Consider the following 22,769-nt stretch of genomic DNA (forward strand, 5'->3'; position numbering starts at 1 on the left):
AAATGTATTATGTATTTCTTCATTTCATTATTCATTTTCAAAATGAAATTTTTAAATATTTCTACCGCTTCTAGAAAAATTGTAGAAATTTTGGAAGAGATGAAACCGAAAATAAATCCTGGAGATACTTTTAGATAATTCTCGACAGTGCTTGAACAAAGTCAAAAAGCCCATAAAATTTTAAATTGAAAAATAGAGCTTTTGGAAAAATTGCCTAAAAATCCACCAAAAATTCTGGAATGTAGATCTCGACGAGGTAATTCGACAAAAATAATCTCGGACTAGGATTTTCAAGGTATTAGTTTTTAAGTGCATATTTTTCAAACATTTAAAGAAAGACGTATTTCATATGACAATTCCTCAAACCTTTCTTAGAAATGAAACCAAAAATAAATTCTAGAGGTCGAAATTCTTAAAAACTCTTTAGATAATTAATATTCGACGGTGCTCGAAAAATACATAATTTTCATAAACTGTCATTTCGAAAAATTGGGCTTTTAGAAAAGTTGCCTAAAAATTCACCAAAAATTGTGGAACATAGATTTTGACAAGATAATTCGAAAAATAGCGTGTTGAGGGTCTCCGATGAAGATCTTCGAGGTATTCGTTTTCAAAATCAAATTTAAAAAAAATCGAAATATTGAGAAATCCAAACCTCAAAAAATTGAAAAATCTACATATAATCCAGCAGTTCCAAAAATTGAAAAATCTTATAAATAAAAAATCGAAAAATCAAGAAATTGAATAACCAAGAAACCAAAAAATCGAAACATCAAATATTTAAATTGAAAAATTGAGTAGTTAAAAATGCGAAAATTTTAAAATTGAAAAAAAAAACGATAAATCGAAAAAATTTTAAATCGAAAAATAGAAAAATTGAACAATTAAAAATCGAAAGATGGAAATCGCGGTAAATGGAGAAATAGAAAAATTATAAAATCGAAAAATTTAAAAAGCGTAAAATCTAAAAATCGAAATATTGAGAAATTTAAACATCAAAAAATTGAAAAATCTATAATCTAGAAATTGGAAAAATTGAAGAATTCAGGAACTGAAAAATCGAAAAATTAAAAAATTGAAAAATTTAGGACCGGTTTATAGAAAGCGAATGAGTCCGTGAGTAGTTAAAACATGCACGTTGCCTAGCAACGGACTTCAATTAAAAGTTAATCGCGTGTTCACTTTAATTCGCTTTGTATAAACCCGGTCCTACAGTTTCAAAACTTGAAAAATTGAAAAACCGAGAAATCTAAAAATCGAAGAAGAAAAAATTCAGAAATCGAAAAATTGAGAAATTGAAAAATTTCAAAGCTGAAAAATCTAAAACTGGAAATCAAACCTTAAAACTAAAAGGTTGCGAAACCGAAAAATGGAAAAATTGAAAAACTGAAAAATTAAGAAGTCGAAAAATTAAAAACTTAGAAACGTCTAAAATTCAGCAATTGAAAAAATTACAAATCGATAAATTGAATAATCCAAAAATGAAAAAATCTTAAAACTTGAAACATGAAAATTGAGAAACCGAAAAATGGATAATGCATTTCATCGTTATTCATCTTCAGAATTAAATTTTTAAATATTTCTAAAAATTGTCATATGTTAATTTGACGATTCTGGAAAAATAGAAGAAATTTTCGAAGAAATGAAGCTGAAAGTGAATTCTGGAAGGCCTGTAGCTTGTCATCTGCAAAAACTCCTTTAAATAATTATCGACGGTACTCGAAAAAAGTCAAAAATTCATGATATCTCATCCTGAAAAACTGATTTTTGGAAAAGTTACCTAAAAATTTACCAAAAATTCTGAATATAGATCTCGACAAGTTAATTTATAAAACATAGTTTGTTGATAGTCTCGAACAAAGATTATGGGGTACTCATTTTCAAAATAAACTTTTAAAAAAATTTATAAAAATTGTCAGATTGGTAGAAAATAAAAGAAAATTGGTAGAAATTTCGAAGAGATGAAACCGAAAATAAATCCTGGAGGTCGAAATCTGTAAAAAAATGTTTTTAGATAATTTTCGACGGTGCTTGAACAAAGTCAAAAATTCCATAAAATTTCATATTGAAAAATAGAGCTTTTGGAAAAATTGCCTAAAAATCCACCAAAAATTCTGGAATGTAGATCTCGACGAGGTATTTCAAACAACATGATCCCGGACTAAGATTTTCGAGATATTAGTTTTTGAATTCATATTTTTAAAACATTGAAAAAAATTCCTCTTTCATTTGACAGTTCGTGAAAAGTTGTACGAACTTTCTAAGAAATGAAACCAAAAACAAATTCTATAATCTATAAACTCTTTTTAAATAAATATTCGACCGTTTTTTTTTTCTTTAAAAAGATCAAATCTCGAAGCCTTCAACTGTTTTTTTTTTAAGGTGAAACCATCTCGGGAGCATCATTTGTGCATTTTTTTAAAAGAAGGTGAAACCTTCTCGGCGTCATCAACTGTCTTTTTACAGAAGGTGAAACCATCTCGGGGGCTCCAACTGTTTGTTTTAAGGATGTGAAATCTTCTCGGGGGCCTCAACTGTCTTTTGTTTTAAAGGTTGAAACCTTCTCGGGAGCACCGTTTGTCTTTTTTTTAAGAATGTGAAACCTCATGTGTCCCAAGTGTCTTTTTTTTTACAGAAGGTGAAACCTTCTCGGGGGGGCAACTCTTTGTTTTAAGTATGTGAAACCTTCTCGAAGGGCCCAATCGTCTTTTTTAAGAAGGTGAAACCTTCTCGAGGGCCCCAATCGTCTTTTTTTAAGAATGTGAAACCTTCTTAGGGACAACAATCGTTTTTTTTTAAGAAACCTCAGGGGCTCCAATCGTCTTTTTTTTTTTTAATGTGAAACCCTCTCAGGGGCAACAATCGTCTTTTTTTTTAATGTGAAACCTTCTCAGGGGCAACAATCGTTTTTATTTTAAGAATGTTTAACCTTCTCAGGGGTCCCCATCGTCTTGTTTTTAAGAATGTGAAACCTCGGGGGCCACAATCATTTTTATTTTAAGAATGTTTAACCTTCTCAGGGGCCCCAATCGTATTTTATGTTTTCAAGAAGGTGAAACCTTCTCGGAGCCTCCAACACTTTTTGTTTCAGAATATGAAACCTTCTCAGGGGCCCCAATCGTATTTTTTTTAAGAAGGTGAAACCTTCTCAGGGGCAACAATCGTCTTTTTTTTAAGAATGTGAAACCTTCTCAGGGGCTCCAATCGTCTGTTTTTTTAATGTGAAATCTTCTCAGGGGCAACAATCGTCTTTTTTCCTAAATGTGAAACCTTCTCAGGGGCAACAATCGTTTTTAATTTAAGAATGTTTAACCTTTTCAGGCCCCAATCGTTTTTTAAGTTTTCAAGAAGGTGAAACCTTCTCAGGGGCTCCAATCGTCTTATTTTTAAGAAGGTGAAACCTTCTCAGTGCCTTTTTTTAAGAAGGGCTCTAACTGTCTTGTTATCTGTTATTCTCTGTAAATTCGATGAAAAAGTTAAGCTGTGAAAGCTACAACTTTCTAACATTTGCAGTTTTTAACTGCGAGTAGCGGGACTTTGTAGGTGACGTCATAGCAACCGTTTATCCTATTCGGGATATAAGATGCAGGAATGAATCTTAAACAAATCTTAAAAACAATTGTATGTAATGTAGTTTTCCTGCTGATTTTTAGTGTTTAGATTGAAAACTGATGCTATCATAGAGATAATCTCTATATTGAAACGCGTAACAGAAATAAATACGAAAAACAGCCGATAACCGTAATTCTCAATCAGTGAATCATCCGATATGCTGTGCCGGTGATATCGAAATCGGAATTATCAAATTTAGGAAATCCCACACATAATAACCAACATTAACTCGATTCATTCATCATCAATTCAAAAAAAAAAACCGTTCCGCCACCATTATAAACAATTATTTCGGTAAAATTTCCAATCTACTTTTTCGACTTTTAATCAAACTATAATCAACTCTAATAAAGCATATCCAATTAAATGCGAGCGTTCCGCGGAACCACGCCTCCGACCCGTAATTTAGCAACAAACTAACTTTCTTCGAAAAATTACCAAAAATTCTTCCACCGTTCTGCGCATCGTTAATTTTATCGAGCAACAGCTGGCGTTTGCGCAAAATTCTCCCTCGGAACGTCTCCAAGTCCGATTTGTAATAACCCAAATTCATCCGAAACAATAAACCGAAAATGGGCGTTAATAACGGTGATACCGTAAAAACCAAAATCGTGCGAAAAAAGCCGCTGAAATCCACAATATGCACAGTTAACACGTAGTTCCGCTCGGTTTCGTCGCGGATTGTTTCGTCGAAGACGAAGACCCAGTTTCTCCTTTTAACGTTATGTGACATTGTTTTTTCCGTCGAGGATTCTCGTGATTCATGTGCCTCATCAGTTTTACGAAATGGTCCATATTTTAGCGTAAACGTAATAATGTAAATCCAATCTATATTTTTGCTACGCCACTGGTTTGTCATGAAGAATGTAGTCGTAATAAAAACTAATAGAACGACGGAGCTACGCTGTAATCGAGCGTCGTGTAGTAAAAATGATGTGCCAGGGACTCTGTATAGTAAAAGTGGTGCTTGTACGCCTACTTCTTCGCCAAAAGCTGCAAGAGCGAATTTCGGGTACGCTTTTTTGGGTTAAAGACGATGAGTAATTGCGGTCTGGGTCGGTGTAGGATGCAGTAAGATTGTTTTTGGGTTGAAAGAACTATAAATTGCCGTGTGTAACGTTTCAAAACTGACGTTTTAATGGTTTTATGTGGGCACTGCACTGAAGGTAACTGTTAAAGATAATATCAGTGGGAAAGTCCAGTTTGCATGGGTTTCGTTTGTTCAAAACTGTCGTAAGTTGGGTAGAATTATAGTCAATAATAGTGTGACGTAATGAAAGCTTTTTTTTCTGAGAATTGTAGCATCAAAGTTTACAAAAGTACTTAACTAATTGCGATGGGATTTGGTAATCATAATCGTAAAATCTTTATCGACCACCACCTGTTTTTCTCACACCTGCACTGTCATGCTCATTTTAAGATATAAATATTGCTGTTACGCTACAACAAATGATCGGTTGTGCACCACAAGGCGGCAAACAAGGTTAAAACTGTAAACGTTATCGATGCTGTTATTTCTGAGAATGCGAACGGTATAGATTTTATTTTAATTATAACATGACTATCTGAAATTACAATTAATTAATTGCCAAATTCTGTATGTATACTAAGACTCTTGTGTAGATGGTGAAACCCTAATCAAAAATTGGCTAATCATTCCCAATTCTAATTTGTTTTTATTTTTACAAAAAAAGATACTCCTGCACTTGTGGTGTATGAATCCCTGTTGAGTTTTCACCCTAGACATCCGGATTTTTGGAAAAAAAATTGTAACATTTTGTACATAATTTAACTTTGAAAGTGCATAACCGAATTGTCTGAAATCTTGTAAACGTCTTAAGGTTATCGTAAAAATGGTAAATTGTTCATTCGTTAATCCCCTCCTAAAAAATTGATGGCGGCATCTCAAAATTTTGCCGATTTTAAGATTTTCGAATTTTCATTTTCATTTTTAGATTTTTCAAATTCTCAATTTTTCGTTTTTTCGATTACTCGATTTACGATATTTCGAGTTTCCGAGTTTTCAATTCTCGATTTTTCAATGTTCATTGATTTCTCGATGTTTAATTTCTCGAATTTTCGATTTCTCGAAATCTAAATTTTTCATTTTTTCGATTGTCCGAATTTTCGATTTTCGTTACATATTTCGATTTCTCGGTTTTTCGATTTTTCGAAATTACATTTTGATGTTTCGATGTTTCGAATTCTCAATTTTTTGTTTTTTTATTGTATGTTTTTTCAATTTTTCTAGTTTTAGATTGTTTGATTTTTTGATTTTTGTAATTTTCGATGTTTCAGTTTTTCGATTTCTCGATTTGGAGTCTTCTCCATTTCTCAATTTCTCGATTTCTCGGTTTTTCAATATTTAATTTTCCGAGTTCTCAATTTCTGGATTTTTGGTTCTTGGGTTATTCAAATTTTTCGTTTTTCAAATTCACAAGTTTTCATTTTTTCAATTGTTCGATTTTTCGGTTTTTCGATGTTCAAGTTTTCGATTTCTCAGTAGCTCAAATTTTTGGTTCTGCATTTTTCGATTTTTCGAGTTCTCATTTTCTAGATTCGTCGAGTCCTCAATTTCTTCATTTTTTGGTTCTGCATTTTTCAACTTTTCGAATTCTCAATTTCTCCATTTCTCCATTTTTTTATTCTGCAATTTTCGATTTCTCGATTTGTAGTTTGTCGATTTTTCCATTTTTCATTTTTCCGGGTTCTCAGTTTCTTGATTTTCAGTTTTTAGATTTTTCAAATTTGGTTTTTTCGAATTCATAATTTTTCGGTTTTTCGATGTTACAATGTTTCGAGATCTCTAATTGCAGTTTTCTCAATTTCTCCATTTCTCGATTTCTCCATTTTTTGATTCTGCATTTTTCCATTTTCCGAGTTCTCAGTTTCTGGATTTTAGGTTCTTTGATTTTTCAATTTTTTTATTTTTCGAATTCACATTTTTTCGAGTTCTCGAACTGTAGTTTTCTCCATTTCTCGATTTTCCAATATCTCAAAATTTTGGTTCTGCATTTTTCCCTTTTTCGAAGTCTCAATTTCTCGATTCGCATTTTTCGTTTTTTCGAATTCTCAATTTCTCAATTCGTCCAGTTCTTAATTTCCCTATTTTTTGATTTCGCAATTTTCGATTTCTCAATTTTTGAATTTTCCGACTTCTTCCTGGATTTTCGGTTTTTAGATTTTTCAAAATATTGATTTTTCGAATTCACTCACAATTTTTCGTTTTTTCAAGTTCGATTTTTCTGTTTTTCGACACTTCAATTTTTCGAAATCTCGAATTGTAGTTTTTCCATTTCTTAATTTCTCCATTTTTTTTTATTTTGCATTTTTCGATTTCTCGATATCCACTTTCTCGATTTTTCTAATTTTCATTTTTATCTTTCGATTTTTCAGATTCTCAGCTTATAATAATAATAATAATAATAATAATGTTTATTAACGGATATACCTTTATTGATTTCTTTTCGATTTTTAGGTTTTTTAAGTTTTTGCTCTTTTGATTTTTAGAATTTTCGAATCCTCAATTTTTCTTTTTTTCGATTGTTCGAATTTTCGATTTATAGTTCAATTCTTCAGTTTTTCCAATTTTCAACTTTTGTATTTTTCTAGTTTTCGATTGTTCGATTATTAGATTTTTCAAATTTTTGCTTTTTTTATTTTTCGAATTTTTGATTTATATTTCGATTTTTCGATTTCTTAACTTTTTGGTTTTTTGGTTGTGTTTTTTGATTTTCAATTTTTCAATTTTCCGAGTTCTCGATTTCTCGATGATGGATTTTTAGTTTTCAAATTTTACGGTTTTTCGATGTTTCAATTTGAATTTTCGTTGTTTTAATCGTATGATTATTCGATTTTTGGATTTTTTCCAGTTTTCGATTGTTCGATTTTTTCATTTTCCGATTTCCCAAATTCTCAATTTTCGATTTTTAGATTATTCAAATTTTTGATTTTTCGAATTTTCGATTTTTAAAATTCACAATTTTTCGGTTTTTCGATTGTTCAATTTTTCGGTTGTTCAATGTTTAAAATTTTCGAGTTCTCGAACTGTAGTTTTCCTCATTTCTCGATTTTCCAATATCTTAAATTTTTAGTTCTGCATTTTTCGATTTTTCGAATTATCAATTTCTTCATTTCTTTATCCTGGACTTTTCGATTTCTCATGACCCAGTTTCTTAATTTTCATTTTTATTTTTCGATTTTTGGATTTTTCAATTTTTACATTTATAAAATTTTTGCTCTTTTGATTTTTCGAGTTCTCAGCTTTTCGGTTTTTTGGTTGATTTTTCGAGTTCTCAATTTCAATGTTTCCCGATTTTCGACTTTTAGATATTTCAAATTTACGCTTTTTTGATTTTTCGAATTTTACAATTTTCGAATTCTAAATTTTCCGCTTTTTTGATTGTTCGAATTTTTGATATATGTATTTCGATTTTTCGAATTTTCATTTTAATTTTCCGATTTTCAATTTTTCAAGTTCTGGAATTGTAGTTTTCTCCATTTTTCAATCTCTCCATTCTCGATTTCCCAATATATCTCAAATTTTTGGTTCTGCATTTTTCGATTTTTTGAATTCTCAATTTTTCAATTCGTCGATTTCTAGATTTTCAATTTCTCCGTTTTTCGGTTTCTCATTTTTTAGTTTCTCAATTTTTGGAATTTTCATTGTTTTAATTGTTTAATTATTCGATTTTTGTGTTTTTCCAGTTTTTGATTGTTGGATTGTTCAATTTTCCAAGTTCTCAATTTCTCAATTTTCGATTTTTAGATTCTTTAAATGTTTGGTTGTGCATTTTCCGATTTTTCATATTCTCAACTTTCTTTTTTTGATTGTATTTTTTTCGACTTTTGGATTTTTCTAGTTTTCAATTGTTCGATTTTGTTCTCATTTCCTCTATTTCTCGATTTTCTATTTTTAGATTTTTAAAATTTTTACTCTTGATTTTTCGAATTCTCAGCTTTTCGGTTTTTTGGTTATTTTTAGATTTTCAATTTTCGGATTTCCGAGCTTTCCATTGGCCGATTTTTCAATTTTCCGAGTTCGCAAGTTCACTATTTCTCGATTTTGGATTTTTAGATTTTTCAAATTTTTCGGTTTTTCGATATTTCAATTTTGTGAGTTCTCGAATTGTAGTTTTCTCCATTTTTCAATCTCTCCATTCTCGATTTCCTAATATATCTCAAATTTTTGGTTCTGCATTTATCAATTTTTTGAATTCTCAATTTTTCGATTTCTCGTTTTTCAGTTTCTCAATTTTTGGAATTTCATTGTTTTAATTGTTTGATTATTCGATTTTTGTATTTTTCCAGTTTTCGATTGTTCGATTTTCAATTTTCCGAGTTCTCAATTTCTCAATTTACGGTTTTTAGATTCTTCATATTTTTGATTGTGGATTTTCCGATTTTTCGAATTCTCAATTTCTCGATTCCTCGATACCCAATTTTTTAATTTTCATTTTAATTTTTCGATTTTTCATATTCTCAACTTTTCTTTTTTTGATTGTATTTTTTTCGACTTTTGGATTTTTCTAGTTTTCAATTGTTCGATTTTGTTTTCATTTCCTCTATTTCTCGATTTTCTATTTTTAGATTTTAAAAATTTTTGCTCTTTTGATTTTTCGAATTCTCAGCTCTTCGGTTTTTTGGTTATTTTTAGATTTTCAACTTTCGGATTTCCCTAGCTTTCCATTGGCCGATTTTTCAATTTTCCGAGTTCTCAATTTTACTGTTTCTCGATTTTCGATTTTTAGATTTTTTCAAATCTTCGGTTTTTTGACTTATTGAATTTTACAATTTTCCATTTCTAAATTTTTCGATTTTCAATTTTCTGAGTTTTCAATTTCTGGATTTCTCGATTTTGGATTTTTATATTTTCAAAGTTTTCGGTTTTTCTGTTTCAATTTTTCGGGTTATCGAATTGTAGTTTTCTCTATTTCTATATCTCAAATTTTTGGTTCTGCATTTTCCGATTTTTTGAATTTTCAATTTTTCGATTTGTCGAGCACTCGGTTTCTCAATTTCTCCATTTTTCGATTTTTCGTTTTTCAGTTTCTTCGATTTTTCGAATTTTCATTTTGAATTCTCGCTGTTTTAATTGTATGATTATTCTTTTTTTTGGATGTTTCCAGTTTTCGATTGTTCGATTTTTCAATTTTCCGAGTTCTCAATTTCTCGATTTTCGGTTTTTAGATTCTTCAAATTTTTGATTTTTCGATTTTTCGAATTCACAATTTTTCGAATTCTCGGATTGTAGTTTTTCTCTCCATTACTCAATTTCTCCATCTCTTGATTTCCCAATCTATCTCAAATTTTTGGTTCTGAATTTTTCGATTTTTTGAATTCTCAGTTTCCCATTTTTCAATTTCTCGATTTTTCGAATTTTCATTTTGAATTTTCCTGTTTTAATGGAATGATTTTTCGAATTCACAATTTTGCGAATTTTCGAACTATGGTTTTTTTGATTTCCCAATGTATCAAATTTTTGGTCCTGCATTTTTCGATTTTTCTAATTCTCAGTTCCTCGATTCGTAGAGTTCTCGATTTCTCAATTTCTCCATTTTTCGATTTCTCGTTTTTCAGTTTCTTGAGTATTCGATGTTTCGATTTTTCATTTTGAATTTTTGTTGTTTTAATTGTATGATTATTCTTTTTTTTGGATGTTTCCAGTTTTCGATTGTTCGATTTTTCAATTTTCCGAGTTTTCAATTTCTCGATTTTCGGTTTTTAGATTCTTCAAATTTTTGATTTTTCGAATTTTCGATTTTTCGAATTCTCGGATTGTAGTTTTTCTCTCCATTTCTCAATTTCTCCATCTCTTGATTTCCCAATCTATCTCAAATTTTTGGTTCTGAATTTTTCGATTTTTTGAATTCTCAGTTTCCCATTTTTCGATTTCTCGATTTTTCGAATTTTCATTTTGAATTTTCCTGTTTTAATTGAATGATTTTTCGAATTCACAATTTTTCGAATTTTCGAACTATAGTTTTCTTGATTTCCCAATGTATCAAATTTTTGGTTCGGCATTTTTCGATTTTTCGAATTCTCAGTTCCTCGATTCGTCGAGTTCTCGATTTCTCAGTTTCTCCATTTTTCGATTCTGCATTTTTCTCGATTTTCAATGCCTCAATTTTTCAAATCTTCATTTCGATTTCTCGATTTTTCGAATTTCCATTCCCAATTTTTCGATTCTCGATTTCCCAATTTCTCAATTTTTTGATTCTCAATTTTTCTTTTTACTTCCTGAGCGTAAACGAAGGAAATACATAGTCGTGTCCATCGGGCGACTTGCTAGTTTCATGTTTTCTCGACGTTTCATAACCCCTAGAATACGAAAAAGGTGGACTCCCGATTTCGTCTAACTGTCTGTCTGTGTTGATTTTTATTAGACAGATAATCTCCGAAACTACTGGACCGATTGTTGTCAAATTTTGTATGTGCATTTTGAATATCAATATATATATACTTTTACAATATACTTTTTGATAAAATCAAGAACGCTTTACCACATTTTCAGGTAGATTAGTCATGTCACGCCCGTAGTATTTAATAATAATAGATTGATTTTCTTGCATGGTTGAAATGGGAACGTGCTTATTGTCGAATTCTTTCGAAATATATTTATAAACACTCGAAGTTAAGCATGTTAATACTAAGAGTACATTTTTCCAGTTGTTACAATTTTTCAAACAAGCAGGATTTGTTCGACCGTAGTTCAGGGGCGATTGAATTTCTATCGAAATAAACTTCGACGAATTTTTTTTCATTCAGCCTGACAAAAATATAAACATTAATAGTCATTCGGTATTTCGGTGCATGAAGGTAATAGAAACTTTTAATTTTTTAAGCAGTTGCCGACCTTGCAGATTTTTGGAGACGTTAACTAATTGAGATTTTTACATAATTACGGATGTTATTCAAAGTGAATAGGTAATTGAAAGAAAATGTTTGTTTAAAAGCGGCGTAGTAAATGGTCAAGGTAGCTAACGAAAGCATCGTTCCAAGGCTTTTCCTTCCAAAATACTGTCTTTCCAAATAAATATACTTAATCCCGAAAACGTGTATAATTTTAAATTTTCTAATTTCTCAGCTGGTTAAACAAATCGAGAACCTTCTATCCATTAACCCAAATATTCAAAAGAGCCAAAACATTATAATCCATGAGTCATAATTCCGAACCGTATGGTTGTTAGAAATTAATTAAGCATTTTCGCGCTCTGATAATCAATTCTTGTCGCATTTCGCCTCGTAATCGAACTAGAGCATAATACCCTTCTATTTGGAAGAATCATAAAATGATTTTGTTCTTTTATTCCAGTAATGCGAGCAAAACGACGCGCTTGCTCTGGTCTAGAACCGGCACGCCGAACTCAGTTCCTGATTCGCCAAAATCCGTAGACAGCAAGTCGACTGCCAGATCGCGACATTCCGTCACCAGCAGCCCCCTTCGACTCTCCAAAGGTGTTCCTTTATCGGCGGGATACGACTCCGACGATTCCATCCGATTAGATAGGGCGAGTCACTCCGCAATGAAACAGGACATTATGAGCATTAAAACCATGCTCCTCAAGCTCAGACGCGTGTTAAACGAGGTACTTATTCTATTTCTGACGTTCACGAACGCGCCATTGTGTGCTTTGTTCCGCCATTTTATCGCCGCTCACATTCTGGGGATCCGGGTGATTTATGTAACGCGTCGAGGATCCCCAGAATGTGAACGCACCACGTATTTTTTTTGTTTTAATTTTTTTTCATTTGTGTAGCTTGTGTCGTCTTATTTCATTTTCATGTTTTGCATGTTTCATTGTAATCATCCAGCAGCCAGACGAAGATATTTTGTTGAGGGTAAGTTTCGTTCAGCTTCGTGCGCTAAAAACGGGGGCGTTTTCTTGATTCCTTGACTGATTTTTCGTTGCAGTCCGAAACTCACATTCCATTTGATGGTCAGTTAGCGCTGACGAATGGTCTCTTCAATGGCCTATGCTCTTCGGGAGATGACGCACAAAGCGACGAAGCGAACGATAACAGGCTGGAGTTGGCCGAGTTGAGGCGGCAAGTGCTGTTCCTGCAAGGACAATTAGAAGATAAGGAAAAGACTGTGTTAGAACTGCAGGAACAGATGGTCAAGCTTACGACGGATAATTTTACCTCTAATTCGGCGCCCGCATCGACGGTTGCGGCCGAATACGCCACCTGTAACGCTGCCACCCAGACAGAAAGGGTGGGTTAGGATGGGGTTAAAGGGATTAGTTATTTTTTGTTCGGGTTGCAGATTCGTCCAATATCAGCTGGTCCTTCCTTGCTTAATGGCTCGCCGACTGATGGTAGCAGCGTTGGATCTCTAGTCAGGTAAATGTTCTTGCTGGTAGATTTTTACTTTGACATGGGGTATGACTCTCATTTAAGTAATCAAGGTTTTTGTGCTTTACTAAAAAAAAATGGTGAAATCCCGTCCCTTTGAAAAATTGTAAAAAAATTGCGGTTTTTGTTTTCTGATAATCTCTATAAAGTAAATTAAACTCCTCCAGCCCCTGTCCCAAAAGGATGCAAATTCTAAGGCTACGTGGGCCGTACAAGTATGAACGATATGAAATATTTTTTAAGCAGGTAACCAGTGGAAAAAAAATGCTTTTCGAAAAATTGTAACATCTCAGAGATATAAAAAAAAAATCTGGAACAATTGAAAAATGAAACATTTCGAAAAACAAGTCGAAAAATTTAAAAACCCAAATATCGAAATACGAAAAATCCAAAGATCGATCAACCCAAACATGAAAAAATTCGAACGTTTTTTAATTTTTCGTTCGAAAAATGGAGAAATTCCCAAAATTAAAAATTGAAAATTAAAAAAAATCGACAATTCGATAAATCCAGAAATCGAAAATCGGTTTTTCAGTTTTTCTTTTCTTAAAATTTTCGATTTTTTGGCTTTTCGATTTCACAATCTTTCAGTTTTTATTAGATGTTTTAGTTTTTCGATTGATATATCAATTTTTCGATTTTTTGAAATTTCTATTTTTCGATTTTTGAATTTTTCGAATTTTTAAATTTTAAATTTCTCAATTTCTGATATTTCGATTTTCCGCTCCGCCGAGTTTTCGTCTTCTCTGTTTTAGGTTTTTCGATTTTTCAATTTTTTAACTTTCCATTTTCATCGATTTTTAAAATCATTTCAATTTTTTTATTTTAAACTATTTCGATTTTTCGGCTTTTCGACTTCTCGATTGTCCAATTTCTCGATCTTTTAAAATCAAATCACATATCAAAATCCGAAAAATCGAAAGATTGAGCAATACAAAGATCAAAGAACTCAAAACATCGAACATTTTTTTCATTTTTCGTTCGAAAAATTGAAGAATTTCCCAAAATTTAAATGTAGAAAAGTTGAGAAATCGAAAAGATGAAAAATCCGGAAATTAACAATTGAAAAATTGGAAATTAAAAATTATAAAATTGAAAAAAAATCGAAACTTCGAAAACTCGATAAAATCCAGAAATCGAAAAATCGGTTTTTCAGTTTTTCAATCTTCAATTTTTCAGTTTTTCTCGATGTTTGAGTTTTTCGATTGACAACAATTTTTCGTTTTTTTGAAGTTTCTATTTTTCGATTTTTGAATTTTCCAAATTTTAATTTTTTTCAATTTCTGATCTGTATTTCGATTTCCCGCTCCTTCGAGTTTTCGTCTTCTATATTTTTAGATTTTTCGGTTTTAAAATTTTTCGACTTTTTTGGTTTTTCGGTTTTTAAATTTTTTTATTTTGACGATTTTTGAATTTATCGAGATTTCCATGTTTTTATTTTTCGATTGTTCAATTTTACAATTTTTCGGTTTTTGAATTTTTATGCTATTTCGATTTATCGGTGTTTCGACTTCTCGATTGTTCAATTTCTCGATCTTTTAAAATGAAATCACATATCAAAATCCGAAAAATCGAAAGATTGAGCAATACAAAGTTCAAAGAATTCAAAACATCGAACATTTTTTTCATTTTTCGTTCGAAAAATTGAAGAATTTCCCAAAATTTGAATGTAGAAAAGTTGAGAAATCGAAAAGATGAAAAATCGGGAAATTAACAACTGAAAAATTGGAAATTATAAAATTGAAAAATAAATCGAAACTTCGAAAACTCGATAAAATCCAGAAATCGAAAAATCGGTTTTTCAGTTTTTCAATCTTCAATTTTTCAGTTTTTCTCGATGTTTGAGTTTTTCGATTGACAACAATTTTTCGATTTTTTGAAGTTTCTATTTTTCGATTTTTGAATTTTCCAAGTTTTGATTTTTTTCAATTTCTGATCTGTATTTCGATTTCCCGTTCCTTCGAGTTTTCGTCTTCTCTGTTTTTAGATTTTTCGGATTTAAAATTTTTCTACTTTTTTGGTTTTTCGGTTTTTAATTTTTTTTATTTTGACGATTTTTGAATTTATCGAGATTTCCATATTTTTATTTTTCGATTGTTCAATTTTACAATTTTTCGGTTTTTGAATTTTTATGCTATTTCGATTTATCGGTGTTTCGACTTCTCGATTGTTCAATTTCTCGATCTTTTAAAATGAAATCACATATCAAAATTCGAAAAATCGAAAGATTGAGCAATACAAAGATCAAAGAACTCTAAACATCGAACATTTTTTTCATTTTTCGTTCGAAAAATTGAAGAATTTCCCAAAATTTAAATGTAGAAAAGTTGAAATCCAAAAGATGAAAAATCGGGAAATTAACAATTGAAAAATTGGAAATTATACAATTGAAAAAAAAATCGAAACTTCGAAAACTCGATAAAATCCAGAAATCGAAAAATCGGTTTTTCAGTTTTTCAATCTTTAATTTTTCGATTTTTTGACCTTTCGATTTCACGATTTTTCAGTTTTTCTCGATGTGTGAGTTTTTCGATTGACATCAATTTTTCGATTTTTTTGAAGTTTCTATTTTTCGATTTTTGAATTTTCCAAATTTTAATTTTTTCAATTTCTGATCTGTATTTCGATTTCCCGTTTCTTCGAGTTTCCGTCTTCTCTGTTTTTAGATTTTTCGGTTTTAAAATTTTTCGACTTTTTTGGTTTTTCGGTTTTTAAAATTTTTTATTTTGACGATTTTTGAATTTATCGAGATTTCCATGTTTTTATTTTTCGATTGTTCAATTTTACGATTTTTCGGTTTTTGAATTTTTATGCTATTTCGATTTATCGGTGTTTCGACTTCTCGATTTCTGGTCTTCTCTGTTTTAGATTTTTTCGGTTTTTCAATTTTTCGTTTTTTTATTTTATTGGTTTTTCAATTTTGAACTTTTCGGTTTTAAAATTTTTCGATTTTGTAGTTTTTCGGTTTTCAAAGTTTTTTATTTTGTCGATATTCGAATTTATCGAGTTTTCCATGTTTTTATTTTTCGATTGTTCAATTTAACGATTTTTGAATTTTTAAATTTTTAACTTTCTGATCGATTTTTTTAAATTTTCCTATTTTCGATTTTATGCTATTTCGATTTTTCGATTTTTCAACTTTTCGGTTTTAAAATTCCTTAGTGTTTCAATTTCTGGATTTACCGAAATTTCTATGATTTTATTTTTCGATTGTTTAATTTTAGAGTTTTTCGGTTTTTCAAATTTTTAATTTTTGAATTTATCGATTTATTCAAATTTTTCCTATTTTTCGATTTTATGCTATTTCGATTTTTCAGTTTTTCGACTTCTCGACTGTTCAATTTGTCGGTATTTTAAAATAAAAAAAAAAAATGTAAAAATTAGAAAATTGAAAAACCGAAAAATCTGAAAAATTTGAAAGTCAAAAGTCGAAAGATCGAGAAAATAAAGCATAAAAAATTTAAAAATTCGAAAAACTGAAAAATTTAAAGAAGTCCAAAATTGAAATGTTGAAAAATGGGAAATCGGAAACTTGAAAAATCGAAAAATCGAATGATTTTAAAAATCGAAAAACCGAGAAGTCGAGAAATGAAAAATTGAAAAATTAAAAACAGAAAAAAAGAAAAACTGAATAATCGAGAAATTAAAAAATCGAAACTGAAATCTCGAAAAATTGGAAAAACGGAAAATCGAAAAATTAAAAATTGTAAAATTCGAAAATTTAAAAAAAAACCGATAAATTGGAAAATCAAAAAATGTAAAATCGAAGAATCAGGAAAATTTAAAAATCCGATGTCTAAAAATTGAAGAAGCATAAAAAAATTGAGAGACACCAAAGAATCGAAAATTGAAAAATCGAAACGAAAACTCGAAAAATTTTAGAATCAAAATGTTGAGAAATCCCAAAAATTGACAAATCGAAAAACTGAAAAATCCCCGCCCACTCACCTTTTATTTTCTTAGAAGAATCGAGGTCATCAGCCAAAAACAATCTTATCTTGGGAAGGGGTGGGTGGGCGGGGCTAGTATTTGTCAAGATATGATTGATTTTGGCAGATGACCCACTCTTTTAAGAAAATAAAGGGTGGGTGGGCGGGGGTAGTACTTGTTAAGATAAGACTGATTATAGGAGATGACCCACTCTTCTAAGAAAATAAAGGGTGGGTGGGCTAATACATATTTGTCGAGATGAGACTGACTTTGGCGAATGACATCCTCTAAGAAAATAAGGGTGGGTGGGCGGGGCGAGTACTTTCCAAGATAAGATTGATTTTGGCAGACGACTTATTCTTCTAAGAAAATAAAAATATTTAAAAATCAAAATTCGACAAATTGAAAAATAAAAAATGGAACTGCAAACTCGAAAAATTAAAATGTCGACAAAATAAATAATCGGTAAATTGAAAAATCCAGAAATTAAAAAATTCTCAAAATTGAAATGTTGAAAAATTGAGAAATCGAAAACTTGAAAAATCGACAAATCGAAAAATGGAACCATTTTAAAAAGCGAAAAACCGAAAAATCAAACAATTGGAAAATCGAAAAATTAAAGAATCGAAAAACTGAAAAAGCGAGAAATTAGAGAAAGTCGAAATATTGAGAAATTGGAAGAATGGTAAATCGAAAACCCAAAGGTGGAAGAGTCGAAAAACCTAATCAGAAAATCTAAACTTCGAAAAATGAGAAAATTTTAAAAATCGATAAATCAAAACATTGAAAAATCGAAGAATCGTAAGATCGGAAAAATCATGAAAAAATTGAAAAATCCAAAATTTAAAAATTTGAAAAAATTAAGAATAGAGGAACTGATAAATCAAGAATTCGAAAAATCTAAAATTGAAAAGATCGAAAAAATAAAAAATCGAAAAGTGAAATCCAGAAATTGAGAAAATCCCAGAATTGAAATGTTGGAAAATCAAAAAATTGAAAAACGGAAAATTGAAAACTTGAAGAATCCAAAAAGTGAAAAATTAAAAATTCGAAACATCACGTAATTCTAAGATTGATTAATCGAAAAACCTGAAAGTCGAGAAATCGAAAAATGGGAATAATTTAAAAAATTTAAAAATCAAAAAATTCTAAAACCAGAATATCGGAAAAATTGAAAAACTGAAAAATCCAAAGCCGAAAAGTGGAAAAAAGTCAGAAATCCAAAACTTGAAAATTCGGGAAATCTAAAAATCGAACCATTTTAAAAAGTTTTAAACTGAAAAAGCGGGAAATTAGAAAAAGTCGAAACATCGAGAAATTGGAAGATTGGTAAATCGGAAGCCCAAAGGTGGAAAAATCGGAAAATCTAAACTTCGAAAAATTTGGAAAATTAAAAATATCGATAAATCAAAAAATTGAAAAATCGAAGAATCGTGAAATTGAATAGTCGAAAAATCGGAAGATCGGAAAAATCATCGAAAAAATGAAAAATAGAAGAGCTGAAAAATCGAGATATCGAAAAATTTAAAATTGAAAAAGTTCCCTGAATTGAAATGTTGAAAAATTGAGAAATCGAAAAATCGAAAAACGAAAAATTGAAAATTCGAAACATCAAGAAATTGGAAGATTAATTAAATCGAAAAGCCGAAAGGTCGGAAAATGAAAAATAGAGTAACTGAAAAATCGAGAAATCGAAAATTCTAAAAATGAAAAAAATCCGAGAATTGAAATGTTGAAAAACAAAAAATTGAAAAACCGAAAACTAAAATTCAAAGAATTCAAAAAAATGAAAAATTGAAAATCTCAAAGAAAATTCCAATCACAAAATTCTACGATTGATTAATCGAAAAGCCTAAAAGTCGAAAAATCGAAAAACTTAGAAATCGGAAAATCGAAACATCGAAGAATTGAATCATGAAAAGATCGAGAAATTGAAAAATTGAAAATTGAAAATCTGGAAAAATTTTAAAAATCGAAAAATGGAAAAACCGAAAAGTCGGAAGATTTAGAATTCGAATCATCAAAAATTAAAAAATCTTAATATATAAAAAATCGAAAAATTGAAAAATCTAAAATTTCAAATGTCTAAAAAAAGAGAAAATTGAAGAATTCAGATATCGAAAAATAGAACAATTTTAAAATAGAAAACCCTACATGTCGCGAAATCGAAAAGCCGAAAGGTGAAAAACCTGGAAATCGGAAAACAAAACATCGCGAAATCTAAACATCAAATCTCAATCAAGAAATAGAAATCGAAACGAAAGATCAACAACCTGATAAATCAATGGAAAAACTGAAGAATTGAAGAAACATAAAGAATCCACAAAATGCAGAAATGAAAACTGAAGAATCGAGACGTTGAGCAATCAAAACATCGAAAAGTTGAGAAATGGGAAAATCTAAAAGTCGGAAAATGTGACATCGAAAAATAAAAAATCGAGGAATCAAAAATTCGTAAAATTTTAATACAATTTTGAATTTTTTCCAAAAATCTAGATCCCTAGGTTAAAGACTCAACACGGATTCGCAATTCAAAATGGAAGAGTATGTTATTTTATACCATTTAAATAACATTTACGTAATTTGTTTGTTGCTGAAGAAGATCAAACTAATTTTGGTTTCGGTTTACCATCTACATAAACTAAAACATAAAAAATAAAAAACCTAAATATTTATGTTACGTCGGAAAACAAATAATAGGACGTGTTCTCAGATGAAAAAAATAAAAACAACTTGCTTATGAAAATACAACACTGAAAAATTTTAATTGTTGTACGATAAGTTAAACACGTAACTTGCCATACTTTATCACTATAAAAATATTACCATATTGTTATCGAGAACAATTAACACAGCGCTGATAATTTTTTACCGCCCATTTATTTTTTAAGTCGCACTTCTCTGTGTAGTAAACACACCTCAGGCACAAAAACCTTGATTATCTGCGCCGAATCGATCATGCAATATTTTTTTGTTTTTAATAATTTTGCAAAACCCATACAACGCAGACTAATCTGACGTCATTTTGATCTAATTCTGTCTCTTTGTGCTGCTTCGTGATTCGCCCTCTTGGAAACAGCTTTAGGATTGGGAAGGTAGTGTTAGCTGATCTCTTATTTGGTGTGGTTGTTTTGTGTGCTGTTAATTTGTTGTGCCTTCTAAACATTTTATATTCTTGTAGTTCCTGTTACTACAACCCGTTCATTGAAGAGTCTTAAATATTTTTATAAACTTAAAAAAATTATTGGTGCTTTAACACGTCGTAATATTTTTTGCCTTAAAATTTTCATTCAACTTAAATTGGAGATATTTTTATATTAAATATTGTTGTCCATTATCTAAAACTTGTAATCGTGTATTTAAATGTTTCATGCTGCCATGTAGCAATTTCGGGTAAGATATATGTGAATGTTGATGTTGTATGAAAACTTGTTTAATACGACACGCGGAAACTTATAACATGTCAAAATTCGTATTAAAGTTCAGAACACGTATAAAACACAGGTGGGGCAGACAGCGTCTCCTCCAACTGTTAAATAAAATAAGATGATTCGCCACATCCACAATGCGCCACCTGTGTTTCACCCAAAATGAAAAATTCGATGACCTACGTGCCGAACAACAGAGGGAGGAAAGTAATAAAAAGTACGGATGATGACAGGAGTGCGAAAGCGGCAACGTAAACTCCTCGTCTCGTAAATGCGCTCACGCTTGATCATCGCTTCGCTCTTCCACGTTGATTTTTTAATTGTCGCTTTGGCGTTGTTCCAGTGCGAATGAATCTCCCCAACAAAGAAGATCTCGTCCCCTCCTCCAGACCGATTGCCAGGCGAAGAAACCATCATCAAAACTGTGGAGGAAACCCGGAGAGCCCCCATCGCCCCAACGTTACACCGGTCATTCATCAATTCCACGCCGTGCAAATAGTCGAACTAGAACGCCTTCTTTACCATCGTGATATTCAAATATTTTGCTTTTAATTTAGTAACAAATTCTTGGGGAAGTGCGCATCGATGATTCTCCACTAAATTAAGTGAGATCGAGACAGATTTTTTTATTTTCATATTGGGCGTAGTGCAAGCGAGCTTTGGTGCGCACGTCTTCAGCTTTTTAAATTATTTTTGTAAATAATTTATATGTACTTAAGACTAAACATTTTTGACTGTGATTATTTCGTTGTGTTATTGGAGAGTAGAGTTGTGTAGGTGTAACAGGCTTTTAGTATGATGCTTATTTTTTTCATGGTTTAATTTTTTCAAGTGTCAGTACAGTTTTGAAGGTGTGTGACTCACTGCGATAATGAAATTTGATCTAATTACCTAATACAGATAAATATATAATAATTAGAAAGAGGAAAATTATAACCTAACGTTTAAAAATTAATCTTCTTGTTTTTGTCAATTTGGAATTGTTTTGACAATATTTCAGCGATTATAATTAGGTGATATTTGAAATTTATTTATTGTTACTCCTTACTAAGTATTACTACTACTAGTGTAATATAGAGATGTATTATTTATGTAAGAATAAAAGAAATTAAATCATCAAAGACTGCCTAGTTGTTTATTGCACCCACACTTTCCATTGGTACCCATTTAGGAAAAAGAGCTACATCTTTTTTTTTAATGTCAATAGTAGGCTGTCAAAGTTGACAGCTGACAACAGAAAATTATACAAATAAACATTGTTAAATATAAAATTGAACCGAAGTGGTTACATTTTAACATAACGAATACAAATACAAAATTACAACGAGAATCCAGAACGCTGGGATGTTAGCCAGGATTTATGAGGTTATGTTCAACAGGAAGTTAATCCATAGACTTATAAAATCTAGATGTTCCACCCCACGCCTTCACCTGCAAAAACTTTAACAAAATTTAGAGCGCAACGTTTTTAATCTTTTATCCACTCTTTATACAAAAATTTAAAAAAACAGTTGAATTAAGTTGGTACCAAATAAAAGACCTCTAGGGCTTATTTTTACACTGGTAAGTTGGCAGTACAAAAACTTCAAATTTGAAATTTCATGACAAAAATATCAAAATAAAATTAATAAAAGCTACGTGTTTTGAACAAAAATCATAATCAGCCTAACCTCAATTTTTTTAGTAGCACATCTTGGTACTAAAAATTTCCCTAGACGATGTTGTCGGTTGAATTTTCGTACTATGTTGCCGCTTGAGTGATCTTTTAATTTTTAAGTAGATAATTTAAATTTTTTTCTATTACCCAAACACCAAGACGTGTCCAGTTTTATAAAAATATGTGACTTTTTCGGTATACATACAACCGTTTCTCTAAATATTTTTCCATTTTCAATAAAAAAAATAATTTGATTCAGAGAGACGAGTAAAAAAGTCGAAAAATTGCAAAACAAAAATATAAACTATATTTATAAATAAAAAAATGAAGAAATGAAAAACTGAAAAATCAAAGAACGTAAAAATCGAAAAATTGTAGAAATGAAAAGTATAAATCAAAAAATTTAAAACACGAAAACTGAAAATTGAAAAAACTAAAAAATTGAAAAATTATTAATCGGGAAACTAAAAAATCGAAAAATGTGCACTCTAAAAATTGCAAAACAAAGAATTTTAAGATTGAAAAATTGAAGAAGCGAAAATCTGAAAAATCCAAAAATTATATAGAAAAATGAAGTGAAAAAAATGAAAAAACGGAGATCTTATAAGTTTTCGATTTTTAATTTTTCAACATTTCGATTTTGGGAATTTTTTAAATTCTGATTTTCCGATCTTTCGATTCTTCATTTTTTCGACATTTTGATTTCTCGATTTTTAAATTTTAGATTTTCCAATTTTCCTATTTTTCGATTTTGTAGTTACGTTTTTAATTTTTGATTTTATCAA

General features: G+C 30.3%; 1 protein-coding gene across 7 annotated transcripts in view; it reads left to right on the plus strand.

The window, feature by feature from the left end:
- LOC135139719 (uncharacterized protein) overlaps positions 1-21,400 on the plus strand; it is a 93,651-nt gene extending 72,251 nt beyond the window's left edge. For 5 of the 7 annotated variants that reach the window (XM_064070022.1, XM_064070023.1, XM_064070025.1 and 2 more), the window contains 5 exons: positions 11,927-12,200; positions 12,427-12,453; positions 12,527-12,829; positions 12,881-12,957; positions 20,671-21,400. In XM_064070022.1, coding sequence (XP_063926092.1) covers positions 11,927-12,200; positions 12,427-12,453; positions 12,527-12,829; positions 12,881-12,957; positions 20,671-20,857 — 868 coding nt within the window. In that variant the 3' untranslated portion in view covers positions 20,858-21,400. Of the gene's footprint in view, positions 1-11,926; positions 12,201-12,426; positions 12,454-12,526; positions 12,830-12,880; positions 12,958-19,978; positions 19,995-20,670 lie in introns of all 7 variants that reach the window. The other 2 variants (XM_064070029.1, XM_064070026.1) reach the window with 2 other exon arrangements.
- The last annotated feature ends 1,369 nt before the right edge of the window (positions 21,401-22,769 follow it).

Source organism: Zophobas morio, unplaced genomic scaffold (assembly GCF_036711695.1).
Source record: "Zophobas morio isolate AGI-343-1 ecotype UQ-CSIRO unplaced genomic scaffold, CSIRO_AGI_Zmor_V1 ptg000033l, whole genome shotgun sequence".
Taxonomy (NCBI): domain Eukaryota; kingdom Metazoa; phylum Arthropoda; class Insecta; order Coleoptera; family Tenebrionidae; genus Zophobas; species Zophobas morio.